Source organism: Pelobates fuscus, chromosome 5 (assembly GCF_036172605.1).
Source record: "Pelobates fuscus isolate aPelFus1 chromosome 5, aPelFus1.pri, whole genome shotgun sequence".
Classification (NCBI taxonomy): Eukaryota; Metazoa; Chordata; class Amphibia; order Anura; family Pelobatidae; genus Pelobates; species Pelobates fuscus.
This window is the reverse complement of record NC_086321.1, coordinates 344,923,787-344,939,337: the sequence shown is the minus strand read 5'-3', so window position 1 is coordinate 344,939,337 and position 15,551 is coordinate 344,923,787. Positions and strand designations below refer to the sequence as shown.

The 15,551-nt window shown below is 50.0% G+C and overlaps 1 protein-coding gene across 1 annotated transcript in view; it reads left to right on the top strand.

Annotated features, from left to right (window-relative positions):
* The first annotated feature begins 5,239 nt into the window (after window positions 1-5,239).
* The window catches only part of PPP2CB (protein phosphatase 2 catalytic subunit beta), a 34,058-nt gene continuing 23,746 nt past the window's right edge, over window positions 5,240-15,551 (top strand). The window contains exon 1 of the mRNA XM_063455826.1: window positions 5,240-5,425. Within this exon, the coding sequence (XP_063311896.1) occupies window positions 5,324-5,425 (102 nt within the window). The 5' untranslated portion in view covers window positions 5,240-5,323. The remainder of the gene's footprint in view (window positions 5,426-15,551) is intronic.

Genomic DNA, 15,551 nt, shown 5'->3' with positions numbered 1-15,551 from the left:
GGGAAAAAATTAATTATGTATTTAATGTGACATATCACATGTTAGCATATCGTGATATTTATCCAGGTGTATTGATTTGCTCTAAAATAAGATAAAATATCTGTTTAGGCAAGTTAAGATTCTGCTTATAGAACATAGTAGATTACTCTTATTGGATGGTTCCAGGAAGTGACTAATGAGCTGGTATAAATGTTATTTTATTTAAAATCACATGAGAATAGGTCTTAATTACCTAGGAGGTCTAATCAGCATTGAAAGGGTTATTCTAACTGTCAGCTAAATTTTTATGGCCTTAAGCTGCAGCTCTGTGTCAGTGTGTAAGTTTCACTTTCGTTTCTCTGTGAAAGACAGTCATAAATCTTGTCTTAGCCATTGGAAGATGTTTTTACATTACCATATTGTATTGCATACCATGTTATACTAAATATTAATTGATTATTGTCACGCATGTTACTTATTATTATTATTTAAATTGTCACAATAAATTGTATCTATTTTTATAACAAATTGTGATTTTATTTATATGGAATACATTTCACTTACACGATAACGATCTTTGGGATCTGAGAATTGAATAGTGTGCCAAGTGGAGTGCAATTATATATCCTGGATGTGTCTGAGCACCAGGGATAAGAATGGACATATTTTATGGCAGTTCCACTAAATGCGTAGGAGTGTGCCCAGGGACATCTGACAACTCCAGCACGTCTGAGTGGATAGCGTCAATATTGCATGTAACCTAATTGGGGTCACACACCATCTCACAAGAAGCTCATATGAAACTTCATGAAGGTGGATTGCAAATGATGCTTCTGTTCATCACATTGAACAAGGTTTTTCTTTGTAATAGAGTAAGTTAAAGGGACACTATAGTCACCTGAACAACTTTAGCTTAATGAAGCAGTTTTGGTGTATAGAACATGCCCCTGCAGCCTCACTGCCCAATCCTCTGCCATTTAGGAGTTAAATCCCTTTGTTTATGAACCCTAGTCACACCTCCCTGCATGTGACTTGCACAGCCTTCCATAAACACTTCCTGTAAAGAGAGCCCTATTTAGGCTTTCTTTATTGCAAGTTCTGTTTAATTAAGATTTTCTTATCCCCTGCTATGTTAATAGCTTGCTAGACCCTGCAAGAGCCTCCTATATGTGATTAAAGTTCAATTAAGAGATTGAGATACAATTATTTAAGGTAAATTACATCTGTTTGAAAGTGAAACCAGTTTTTTTTCCCATGCAGGCTCTGTCAATCATAGCCAGGGGAGGTGTGGCTAGGGCGGCATAAACAGAAACAAAGTGATTTAACTCCTAAATGACAGTGAAATTGCAGGGGAATTATCTATACACTAAAACTGCTTTATTTAGCTAAAGTAATTTAGGTGACTATAGTGTTCCTTTAAAGAGCCAAATTCCTCCTGCCATTTATGTATGAAAGACAAGAGGGAAACTTTGGGTTACAAGAGATGAGCTCATAAATGAACAATAATAAATTGGGGACCAATTCCATATCTGCACATAGCGTCTCTAAACTGGCAAGGGAAATTCTCAGAAGGGAGGACAGGTTGAGGATTTGTAAAGGCATTTCAGCTGGAGACTTTGTAGTTCATCCATGAGGATGGATCTATAGCCTGGTAGAAGGGTATCTAGAGGTGTCCATAAATGTCATAATTGCAATAGTTAATAGCAGGGCCGGGCATAGAGTCTGTGCCAAAGAACTGACTGACAAGTGAGAGCAGAAGATACCTGCCACAAGTGGTCCTTCTGCTCTCCACACATCGCATCTGGTCTGGTTTTTATAATGTAAAAAAATGTTTTAATATGGACTGTTATAATTTGAGCACTGGTTATTTTTTTTGCTACATTTGGCAACAGTTATGAGCAATACACACACATTTATTATTGCAACAATATCTATTCTGCAACCTTGGATTTGTTTAATGTTTGCTGTGAATTTGGCTTTTTTTTTTTAGCAACAGTCTTTTATATGGTGATTTGTACACAAATTTGGAACTTCCCAGGTTTATTTTTTTTTATTTTATTTTTTTGACATTCTTTATTTTTTATTGTGCTGTGAGTGAAAAATAACATACAAGCTCTTGGTGCCCCAATAGCATACCTTGAGCGCATTTTCATACATAGCATTTGGAGCAATAAGATTAACGGCACTTTTTTTTTTTTTTGAAACAATAGAGTAATGTTGGTTATATCAGGATGTTAGTGTAATTGACATGACTGACACAGGTTATTAGCATGCTGAATTGTTATATCATACTAACAGACTAGGGGATTGCCTGGAGTCTGAAACTGGGTGTGTAGTCAGTAGAATTATGTGAAAATCAGACGTGTACAGACGTTTATATCTAGCAAATAGCTTAGCCAGGATGATTATTTAGAGAAGGTAAGGTAGAGTATTACAAAATAAAGTAAGATACGATAAGGTACCACCAGGCAGAGCGCGGCACATGGGGTCATCATCTGCGGTAGTCAGGGTGTTAAAGACTGTTATGTGTTACAGGTTTGGCTGAGACATTACTAACGGTTATGTCCGTGAAGCGGTGAGTGTCCTTTGGTGAGGTTGTCAGCGGTGAGTTCCGCGGTTTGTGCCTTCCATGTCTTTCTTCGTAGGGAGGTAGGACAGCCGTCGTTACTTGCGTCGTGCATGCTGTTGGTAAGTATCCTTTTCACAGGTATGGGGATATATCCCGCTGGCACTCAAAGTCCACTAGTTTCCGTCGGCCCGCCACCGGGCATAGTATCTGACGGTCGCTATGGTCGTGTTACCCAGTCGTGGAGTGAGTATAGGTGTTGCGTTGTGCAGACCACAGCGTCCAGGTGCGGGTAGCTGTGCAGCAGAGCTGTTGCAAGGGGATGGCTTTTTCTCCAGTGGTGGCCCACGATCTTGGTGGTAGGAGGTTGATTTGAGGTGCTCTCGCTTGGGGCTTGCACTAAGCTTGTAGTGTGAATAGGCAGTAGCGTTGTAGGCTGCCCTCTCCTTTCCATCACATTTGCAGTCCAGGGTTGTTCATGGTTTCGGCTACATGGTGTGTAGGGTGTGCAGCAGTGTGGCCTGTGGGGTAGTTGTATCACGTTCGGCCATTTTGTTGAGGCCGCGTGGAAGTCATTAGCGGTCGACGCTGAGTTGCCCAGGGTCGCCTTAAGGGTGTTTGCCTGCCCAGTGGGGACCGGGATAACCCCCACCGGTCCAAAGGGGGGGGGGTGTAACGGGGCCAGGAGGGCTCCAGTCGCGTTGTGGTTCACTGCAGCCGTGATGGAGAGCGAGGCAGCGGCCGTCTACTTCACTCCCCTCCCGGGTTGGCCTCAGTCCCCAATCCCCCGAGCATCTCACCAGGATCCAGATCCACCCGATTTCAGGTGCTCTAGCTGCACTGGGACACTACAGGAACTTGTGCCACGGTTTTCCAGGGTGTTTCAGGCTGAGTTTAGTGGGTATTTGCCCAATATTGGCTGAATTCTTCAGGAGCTGTGGTGACTTGCAGCCTGCTAGCATGGCCGCCTGGCCCTGCCCCCCCTTCCCAGGTTTTTAAACAAGGAGTTTTGACATATGATTTGCTGGATCAGGTGTGTATTTGGAGCTCTAAACCATTCCGATAATTAAAATGATCTCCTCAAACTTTAGACTGCCAAGGGTATTTCAAGCCTTTTCGTGTGAACGTTTTACCACAAATTGCTTGCCAAAATTGATATATTTTTTCCCCACAAAAATAAATGTGTAATATTCTCTTTATGCAGCAATGCCCCCCATATATGTATGGGTGAAGTTTTAAAATACAAAGAAACAGAAGAGTATTCGATAGGATAATATAATATAATTAAACCGCCATTCTGAGTTCACCCTCCATTTTGATATTTATTCATAATTGCTTAGGCATTTTATCCATATATAATGGAATATTAAGCACATAAAATATGTATAATTATTTTCGCCTAACTCTGCCCTTAGGTAATGAACTATAAATGAACCATGTCTTGAGTAATCTTTGACAATTATTCAAATGTGATGTAAGGTGACATGATAAGATACCTATATAATCTGATGTGTTATAGCAATAAACTCAGAATTGATTTGGACCTCACAGTGGTGTTGTTTTTTGAGTTAATGTCCAGGCCCGTAGGTATTGTATGCTGATTGGAAGTACAGACTGCAGCCATTATGATCCCTAGGGATAAACAAAAAAATTGCCTTAACAGTATTGGGGGCTCGTCCGGGATTAACCCTGGGTTAAGTAGACCTTTTTCTTCTTCTGCTACCTCTTAGGTAATTTAGAGACTGGATTTGGGCTACTTTTGGTAGGTTCTGCAGTGTTTGGCTTTGGGTGTTTTTTTTTTTTTTTTACTCATACCAGTAATAATAATAATAATAATAACAGGCATTTTTTTTTCAAGTAAAAAAGGATACATTTTAGATTTTAATATATATTTTTTTGTTTAAATAACAGTTTGTTTGTTTTTTTACCATTTTATTTCATTGTTATAAATTATAATGTAGGAGATCTTAGTAGGGGATCCCTGGTGATGACGTCACCAGGATGCTCCCCTCAGGCTGCACCAGTGCTGTCACACACTGCACACTGTCAGATCAAAGCAGCACCTGAAGGGGTATAATAATCTCCTCCTCCCCCACATACCACAGAACAGAAAAAAAAAAACCAAAGCGACGCAATAGATGTCAAAAATGCCATTTTGCTATTGTCTGTCAATAAAGTTACCAGAATGAAAAAAAATAATCAAACAAACAAAAAAAAAAGCATCCCGTCACTGGGCAGTTTTACTTGCGCGCATGCGCCGAATCCTCCGCCCCCCTTGGCGCGCGAGCGCGTGCGGAATGCCTCTCCCACCTCCCTCTATTTGTAGCAACAGTGCGTGCGCGCCCCCGCTCTCTGTTGCCTAGTGTTTGTCGGCGAGTGACAGGAGCGCGCAATCCCCCCCCCCCGCCTACACAACATCACTACCCCCTCCCTCCTGGCTCCTCCCCCTCCCGCGCGCTGTTTGCTATCTCCGCGCGCGTGCCCGAGCCTCCCCCTCTTTGGTGCGCGCCTTCCAGCCAGCCAGCGGCGGGGGGAGTGAGCGAGGTCCACATTGAATGAGGAGGAGGAAAGAAAGCCAAGCACCGAGCGGCGGCCTCCTCCTCCCCTCAGCCGAGCCGAGCCCCCCCCCCCCCCCGGTGTGTGTGTGTGTGCAGAGCTCGGCATTGTGCCGGTCGGTCGGTGTGCGGGCAGGCAGGGCCGGGAGGGAGGGTGTGACAGGAGGGGGAGGGGCGGTGTACTGGCGTGCGGTGTCCCGGGGGCTGCCGGGAGGTGCTGGACATGGAGGACAAGACATTTACTAAGGAGCTGGACCAGTGGATCGAGCAGCTCAATGACTGCAAGCAACTCAACGAGAGCCAAGTGCGCACCCTGTGCGAGAAGGTAAGCGGATATTACAGTATTATTATTATTAATAATAATAACTGGGGCTGTATGGTATTATCTACAGAACTCTCCCCAGCTATGGGTTATTATATCACACAGCCACCCCCTCACTGTGAGTTATTACAGAGCCACCCACCCCCTACCCAGCTATGGGTTATTACAGAGCCACCCACCCCCTACCCAGCTATGGGTTATTACAGAGCCACCCACCCCCTACCCAGCTATGGGTTATTACAGAGCCACCCACCCCCTACCCAGCTATGGGTTATTACAGAGCCACCCACCCCCTACCCAGCTATGGGTTATTACAGAGCCACCCACCCCCTACCCCAGCTATGGGTTATTACAGAGCCACCCACCCCCTACCCAGCTATGGGTTATTACAGAGCCACCCACCCCCTACCCAGCTATGGGTTATTACAGAGCCACCCCCTCCCCAGTTATGGGTTATTACACAGCCACCCCCTCCCCAGTTATGGGTTATTACACAGCCACCCCCTCCCCAGCTATGGGCTGTTACACAGCCACCCCCCTCCCCAGCTATGGGCTGTTACAGAGCCACCCCCCTCCCCAGCTATGGGCTGTTACAGAGCCACCCCCCTCCCCAGCTATGGGCTGTTACAGAGCCACCCCCCTGCCCAGCTATGGGCTGTTACAGAGCCACCCCCCTGCCCAGCTATGGGCTGTTACAGAGCCACCCCCCTGCCCAGCTATGGGCTGTTACAGAGCCACCCCCCTGCCCAGCTATGGGCTGTTACAGAGCCACCCCCCTGCCCAGCTATGGGCTGTTACAGAGCCCACCCCCTGCCCAGCTATGGGCTGTTACAGAGCCACCCCCCTGCCCAGCTATGGGCTGTTACAGAGCCACCCCCCTGCCCAGCTATGGGCTGTTACAGAGCCACCCCCCTGCCCAGCTATGGGCTGTTACAGAGCCACCCCCCTGCCCAGCTATGGGCTGTTACAGAGCCACCCCCCCTGCCCAGCTATGGGCTGTTACAGAGCCACCCCCCTGCCCAGCTATGGGCTGTTACAGAGCCACCCCCCTGCCCAGCTATGGGCTGTTACAGAGCCACCCCCCTGCCCAGCTATGGGCTGTTACAGAGCCACCCCCCTGCCCAGCTATGGGCTGTTACAGAGCCACCCCCCTGCCCAGCTATGGGCTGTTACAGAGCCACCCCCCTGCCCAGCTATGGGCTGTTACAGAGCCACCCCCCTGCCCAGCTATGGGCTGTTACAGAGCCACCCCCCCTGCCCAGCTATGGGCTGTTACAGAGCCACCCCCCTGCCCAGCTATGGGCTGTTACAGAGCCACCCCCCTGCCCAGCTATGGGCTGTTACAGAGCCACCCCCCTGCCCAGCTATGGGCTGTTACAGAGCCACCCCCCTGCCCAGCTATGGGCTGTTACAGAGCCACCCCCCTGCCCAGCTATGGGCTGTTACAGAGCCACCCCCCTGCCCAGCTATGGGCTGTTACAGAGCCACCCCCCTGCCCAGCTATGGGCTGTTACAGAGCCACCCCCCTGCCCAGCTATGGGCTGTTACAGAGCCACCCCCCTGCCCAGCTATGGGCTGTTACAGAGCCACCCCCCTGCCCAGCTATGGGCTGTTACAGAGCCACCCCCCTGCCCAGCTATGGGCTGTTACAGAGCCACCCCCCTGCCCAGCTATGGGCTGTTACAGAGCCACCCCCCTGCCCAGCTATGGGCTGTTACAGAGCCACCCCCCTGCCCAGCTATGGGCTGTTACAGAGCCACCCCCCTGCCCAGCTATGGGCTGTTACAGAGCCACCCCCCTGCCCAGCTATGGGCTGTTACAGAGCCACCCCCCTGCCCAGCTATGGGCTGTTACAGAGCCACCCCCCTGCCCAGCTATGGGCTGTTACAGAGCCACCCCCCTGCCCAGCTATGGGCTGTTACAGAGCCACCCCCCTGCCCAGCTATGGGCTGTTACAGAGCCACCCCCCTGCCCAGCTATGGGCTGTTACAGAGCCACCCCCCTGCCCAGCTATGGGCTGTTACAGAGCCACCCCCCTGCCCAGCTATGGGCTGTTACAGAGCCACCCCCCTGCCCAGCTATGGGCTGTTACAGAGCCACCCCCCTGCCCAGCTATGGGCTGTTACAGAGCCACCCCCCTGCCCAGCTATGGGCTGTTACAGAGCCACCCCCCTGCCCAGCTATGGGCTGTTACAGAGCCACCCCCCTGCCCAGCTATGGGCTGTTACAGAGCCACCCCCCTGCCCAGCTATGGGCTGTTACAGAGCCACCCCCCTGCCCAGCTATGGGCTGTTACAGAGCCACCCCCCTGCCCAGCTATGGGCTGTTACAGAGCCACCCCCCTGCCCAGCTATGGGCTGTTACAGAGCCACCCCCCTGCCCAGCTATGGGCTGTTACAGAGCCACCCCCCTGCCCAGCTATGGGCTGTTACAGAGCCACCCCCCTGCCCAGCTATGGGCTGTTACAGAGCCACCCCCCTGCCCAGCTATGGGCTGTTACAGAGCCACCCCCCTGCCCAGCTATGGGCTGTTACAGAGCCACCCCCCTGCCCAGCTATGGGCTGTTACAGAGCCACCCCCCTGCCCAGCTATGGGCTGTTACAGAGCCACCCCCCTGCCCAGCTATGGGCTGTTACAGAGCCACCCCCCTGCCCAGCTATGGGCTGTTACAGAGCCACCCCCCTGCCCAGCTATGGGCTGTTACAGAGCCACCCCCCTGCCCAGCTATGGGCTGTTACAGAGCCACCCCCCTGCCCAGCTATGGGCTGTTACAGAGCCACCCCCCTGCCCAGCTATGGGCTGTTACAGAGCCACCCCCCTGCCCAGCTATGGGCTGTTACAGAGCCACCCCCCTGCCCAGCTATGGGCTGTTACAGAGCCACCCCCCTGCCCAGCTATGGGCTGTTACAGAGCCACCCCCCTGCCCAGCTATGGGCTGTTACAGAGCCACCCCCCCTGCCCAGCTATGGGCTGTTACAGAGCCACCCCCTGCCCAGCTATGGGCTGTTACAGAGCCACCCCCCTGCCCAGCTATGGGCTGTTACAGAGCCACCCCCCTGCCCAGCTGTGGGCTGTTACAGAGCCACCCCCCTGCCCAGCTATGGGCTGTTACAGAGCCACCCCCCTGCCCAGCTATGGGCTGTTACAGAGCCACCCCCCTGCCCAGCTATGGGCTGTTACAGAGCCACCCCCCTGCCCAGCTATGGGCTGTTACAGAGCCACCCCCCTGCCCAGCTATGGGCTGTTACAGAGCCACCCCCCTGCCCAGCTATGGGCTGTTACAGAGCCACCCCCCTGCCCAGCTATGGGCTGTTACAGAGCCACCCCCCTGCCCAGCTATGGGCTGTTACAGAGCCACCCCCCTGCCCAGCTATGGGCTGTTACAGAGCCACCCCCCTGCCCAGCTATGGGCTGTTACAGAGCCACCCCCCTGCCCAGCTATGGGCTGTTACAGAGCCACCCCCCTGCCCAGCTATGGGCTGTTACAGAGCCACCCCCCTGCCCAGCTATGGGCTGTTACAGAGCCACCCCCCTGCCCAGCTATGGGCTGTTACAGAGCCACCCCCCTGCCCAGCTATGGGCTGTTACAGAGCCACCCCCCTGCCCAGCTATGGGCTGTTACAGAGCCACCCCCCTGCCCAGCTATGGGCTGTTACAGAGCCACCCCCCTGCCCAGCTATGGGCTGTTACAGAGCCACCCCCCTGCCCAGCTATGGGCTGTTACAGAGCCACCCCCCTGCCCAGCTATGGGCTGTTACAGAGCCACCCCCCTGCCCAGCTATGGGCTGTTACAGAGCCACCCCCCTGCCCAGCTATGGGCTGTTACAGAGCCACCCCCCTGCCCAGCTATGGGCTGTTACAGAGCCACCCCCCTGCCCAGCTATGGGCTGTTACAGAGCCACCCCCCTGCCCAGCTATGGGCTGTTACAGAGCCACCCCCCTGCCCAGCTATGGGCTGTTACAGAGCCACCCCCCTGCCCAGCTATGGGCTGTTACAGAGCCACCCCCCTGCCCAGCTATGGGCTGTTACAGAGCCACCCCCCTGCCCAGCTATGGGCTGTTACAGAGCCACCCCCCTGCCCAGCTATGGGCTGTTACAGAGCCACCCCCCTGCCCAGCTATGGGCTGTTACAGAGCCACCCCCCTGCCCAGCTATGGGCTGTTACAGAGCCACCCCCCTGCCCAGCTATGGGCTGTTACAGAGCCACCCCCCTGCCCAGCTATGGGCTGTTACAGAGCCACCCCCCTGCCCAGCTATGGGCTGTTACAGAGCCACCCCCCTGCCCAGCTATGGGCTGTTACAGAGCCACCCCCCTGCCCAGCTATGGGCTGTTACAGAGCCACCCCCCTGCCCAGCTATGGGCTGTTACAGAGCCACCCCCCTGCCCAGCTATGGGCTGTTACAGAGCCACCCCCCTGCCCAGCTATGGGCTGTTACAGAGCCACCCCCCTGCCCAGCTATGGGCTGTTACAGAGCCACCCCCCTGCCCAGCTATGGGCTGTTACAGAGCCACCCCCCCTGCCCAGCTATGGGCTGTTACAGAGCCACCCCCCTGCCCAGCTATGGGCTGTTACAGAGCCACCCCCCTGCCCAGCTATGGGCTGTTACAGAGCCACCCCCCTGCCCAGCTATGGGCTGTTACAGAGCCACCCCCCTGCCCAGCTATGGGCTGTTACAGAGCCACCCCCCTGCCCAGCTATGGGCTGTTACAGAGCCACCCCCCTGCCCAGCTGTGGGCTGTTACAGAGCCACCCCCCTGCCCAGCTATGGGCTGTTACAGAGCCACCCCCCTGCCCAGCTATGGGCTGTTACAGAGCCACCCCCCTGCCCAGCTATGGGCTGTTACAGAGCCACCCCCCTGCCCAGCTATGGGCTGTTACAGAGCCACCCCCCTGCCCAGCTATGGGCTGTTACAGAGCCACCCCCCTGCCCAGCTATGGGCTGTTACAGAGCCACCCCCCTGCCCAGCTGTGGGCTGTTACAGAGCCACCCCCCTGCCCAGCTATGGGCTGTTACAGAGCCACCCCCCTGCCCAGCTATGGGCTGTTACAGAGCCACCCCCTGCCCAGCTATGGGCTGTTACAGAGCCACCCCCCTGCCCAGCTATGGGCTGTTACAGAGCCACCCCCCCTGCCCAGCTATGGGCTGTTACAGAGCCACCCCCCTGCCCAGCTATGGGCTGTTACAGAGCCACCCCCCTGCCCAGCTATGGGCTGTTACAGAGCCACCCCCCTGCCCAGCTATGGGCTGTTACAGAGCCACCCCCCTGCCCAGCTATGGGCTGTTACAGAGCCACCCCCCTGCCCAGCTATGGGCTGTTACAGAGCCACCCCCCTGCCCAGCTATGGGCTGTTACAGAGCCACCCCCCTGCCCAGCTATGGGCTGTTACAGAGCCACCCCCCTGCCCAGCTATGGGCTGTTACAGAGCCACCCCCCTGCCCAGCTATGGGCTGTTACAGAGCCACCCCCCTGCCCAGCTATGGGCTGTTACAGAGCCACCCCCCTGCCCAGCTATGGGCTGTTACAGAGCCACCCCCCTGCCCAGCTATGGGCTGTTACAGAGCCACCCCCCTGCCCAGCTATGGGCTGTTACAGAGCCACCCCCCTGCCCAGCTATGGGCTGTTACAGAGCCACCCCCCTGCCCAGCTATGGGCTGTTACAGAGCCACCCCCCTGCCCAGCTATGGGCTGTTACAGAGCCACCCCCCCCAGCTATGGGCTGTTACAGAGCCACCCCCCCCCCAGCTATGGGCTGTTACAGAGCCACCCCCCCCAGCTATGGGCTGTTACACGGCCCCCCCCCCAAGCTATGGGCTGTTACACGGCCCCCCCCCCAGCTATGGGCTGTTACACGGCCCCCCCCCCAGCTATGGGCTGTTACACGGCCCCCCCCCCAGCTATGGGCTGTTACACGGCCCCCCCCCCCAGCTATGGGCTGTTACACGGCCCCCCCCCCCAGCTATGGGCTGTTACACGGCCCCCCCCCCAGCTATGGGCTGTTACACGGCCCCCCCCCCAGCTATGGGCTGTTACACGGGCCCCCCCCCCCAGCTATGGGCTGTTACACGGGCCCCCCCCCCCCAGCTATGGGCTGTTACACGGGCCCCCCCCCCCAGCTATGGGTTGTTACACGGCCCCCCCCCTCCCTCCACCCGCGCTATGGATTGTTACACGGCCACTCCCCCTCCACCCGCGCTATGGGTTGTTACACGGCCACTCCCCCTCCACCCGCGCTATGGGTTGTTACACGGCCACTCCCCCTCCACCCGCGCTATGGGTTGTTACACGCCCACTCCCCCTCCACCCGCGCTATGGGTTGTTACACGCCCACTCCCCCTCCACCCGCGCTATGGGTTGTTACACGCCCACTCCCCCTCCACCCGCGCTATGGGTTGTTACACGGCCACTCCCCCTCCACCCGCGCTATGGGTTGTTACACGCCCACTCCCCCTCCACCCGCGCTATGGGTTGTTACACGCCCACTCCCCCTCCACCCGCGCTATGGGTTGTTACACGCCCACTCCCCCTCCACCCGCGCTATGGGTTGTTACACGCCCACTCCCCCTCCACCCGCGCTATGGGTTGTTACACGCCCCCTCCACCCGCGCTATGGGTTGTTACACGGCCACTCCCCCTCCACCCGCGCTATGGGTTGTTACACGGCCACTCCCCCTCCACCTGCGCTATGGGTTGTTACACGGCCACCTCCCAGCTACGGCTTATTACAAAACGACCACTCCAACTTTGTGTTATTACCCCCCTACCCTACCCCCAGCTATCAGTTTCTCTATTCCTTCGGGCCAATTTCACAAAGCAACTTAATTTCTAGTAAGCCAAACCCCTGACTATAGAATGAGTAGAACACTCCTCCAACAATAGAATGTTATTTCACCACCAGTTGGTTATATGGGCCAGTGACTCGTTGCAGGGGGAGAAATGTGCTCCCTAAATGAATGGATTCCTAATCATTACATAGCAGCATAAGAATACAAAAACAGGAAACAGCGCTAAAATAAACAGATACTATAAATGAAGAGAATGGGAGGCAGCAAACCTAAAAATAGGGTTCCCTCGAAGCCCCATTAACGAGGATAGTGCAAAAGACAAAGAAAGGTTGCGCCAAAAACACAATATAGTACAGATGATGCTAAACAAAGTCCAAAATATGATGGTAAATCCTCAGAAAAATCTTAAAAAAAGAGAGCTTCCAAAACAAAGTCCCTAATTATGCCAGCTGGACAGCCACCAGCCTCTATGGGGGAATATTCTATGTGTGGGGAAATGGAGACTGCTTCTTTGGATCTGTATGTGGAGAGAGGAGAAAATAATGGTGCAATACGTCTAGTACAGAAGGTGGACAGTAGGGTCTGTAGTAATCCTACTTGCGTGTAAAGCTCTAGTATGTTTGGCATACAGCGGTACAATCCCCGCTTATAGAATATGTGGAGAGTGGTAAGTATCGTATCTGTGTTGGCCATAGAGAGGATAAGAAAGAAGAGACAACTAATAGTGCTCACTGTAGAAATATATCTTAGGAGTATAAGTAATAAAATGTGTACTCACATATGATTGAGAAAGCCCTCATAGGTGAAAACGCGTTGTGGATATTTTACAATTTAATTCTGTATTCAAATAAAGGTATTTTGGCTACTTTTAACACACTTTGATTGTGCCATTTAATAATGTCTGTTTTTTGTGCAACCTTTCTTTGTCTTGTCTATTACACAGCAGCAACTTAGAATGCAGTGTTCTGCAAAAGGGAACAATGATCCCTCCCTAATAGTCATTTGCTGTGATTTTTGTGGTATTTAAGTTACTTTTATTGTATAGAAGGCTTAAAATCAGACCCATGGCTGACCGAGAGCTACATTTTCCATGATGGTTTACCAACTTCAATGCTACAGCTTTTGGTCTAACTTTTTTTATACCATCTAATGACACTACATTGGGCATATAGTAATTATGGATAACATAAACATTCATCTTTCACTTTGCAACATGTTTTGTCTGTTTAAAATCAATATATAATGTATTATTTTGTAATGGCTGTTCCAATATTGAAGATGACATTAACCCCTTCAGGACCGCTGACGGTTCAGGACCGTCAGCGGTAAAACGTGCGTTTGGACCGCTGACGGTCCTGAACCGTCATAACGGTCTGGGGCTACTTACCTGATCGCCGTCGGTCCCACGGCGGCGATCAGTGCTCCACCCGGTCCAAGGGGGTTGCCTGTCTGCCCGGGCAGTCCCCCCTCGGCAGATCAGGACCCCACGGCCATGTGATCACTCGATCACATGACCGCAATAGGTGTCTGTGTATCTGCCTGCAGGGGGACTGTCTGTGCTGACAGGCAGTCTCCCTGCAAGTGAAAAATCATAAAAATAAAGTAAAAAAAAAAAAACAGTGTAAAAAAAATAAAATATGTGTATATATATATATATATATATATATATGATATATATACATGTATTATATCTACATATAATATATGTAAATGTATCATATATATAATGTCATATTAAGTGTATTTTTATATTTATATATACGTATATTAATATAAAAATACACTTATATTTAAATTACACACAAATATATACAATATATATAATTGCTATATATATGGTATATATATATTATTATAAAATACAAATAATATGTTAATAAAAATAAATAACAAAAAATAAAAATAATTTTTAATAATTATAAAAAATATTTATATATGCAATTTTATTCTAACAGTATTTTGAGATATATATATATATATATATATATATATATATATATATATATCTCAAAATACACTTAGAATGTAATGATATATATATCTATGTATAAATAAAAACAATACGAAATATACTTATGACCATATACATAATTACATAAATAATTTAATAAATATACACGTAGACGTCAAATATATAAATATGTATATATATTAAAATTCTACATGTGTATTTATGTAATATTTTTACCTAATTAAGTAATTTTAATGATTGCAATTTGAGGGACCTGCCTGCCAACCCAGGCCGAAAGTCCAGATAATTTAATTTGCTAGCACTGTGTTTAACCCTGTAACTTTCTATGACACCCTAAAACCTGTACATGGGGGTACTGTTTTACTCGGGAGACTTCGCTGAACACAAATATTAGTGTTTCAAAACAGTAAAACATATCACAGCGATGATATTGTCAGTGAAAGTGAAGTTTTTTGCATTTTTCACACACAAACAGCACTTTCACTGAGGATATTATTGCTGTGATACATTTTACTGTTCTGATACACTAATATTTGTGTTCAGCGAAGTCTCCTGAGTATAACAGTACCCCACATGTAGAGGTTTTATAGTGGTTGTGAAAGTTACAGGGTCAAATATAAGGCTTGATTTTACTTTTGTTTTTTTATTGAAATTTGTCGGATTGGTTAGGTTGTCTTTGAGAGCGTATGGTAGCCAAGGAATGAGAATTAGCCCCATGATGGCATACCATTTGCAAAAGAAGACAACCCAAGGTATTGCAAATGGGGTATGTTCAGCCTTTTTTAGTAGCCACTTAGTCACAAACACCGGGCAAAGTTAGCGTTTCTTGCATTTTTAACACACAAACAAATATAAATGCTAACTTTGGCCAGTGTTTGTGACTAGGTGGCTACTAAAAAAAACTGGACATACCCAATTTTGAATACCCTGGGTTGTCTACTTTAAAAAAATATGTACATGTTAGGTGTGTTTCGGGGATTTATGACAGATAACGGTGTTACAAGGTCACTATTGATACATTTAAAATATATATATATATATATATATATATATATATATATATATATATATATATATATATATATATATATATATATATATATATATATATATATATATATATATATATATATATATATATATTGAAACAGCAATTTCCTACTTGTATTTATAGGCCTATAACTTGCAAAAAAAGCAAAGCATGTAAACACTGGGTGTTTTTAAACTTGGGACAAAATTTTGAATCTATTTAGCAGTTTTTTTCATTAGTTTTTGTAGATAAGTAAAAGATTTTTCAAGTAAAAGTCCAAAAACATGTTTTTTTTTTTTAAATTTTTCACCATATTTTATTATTATTTTTAAATACAATA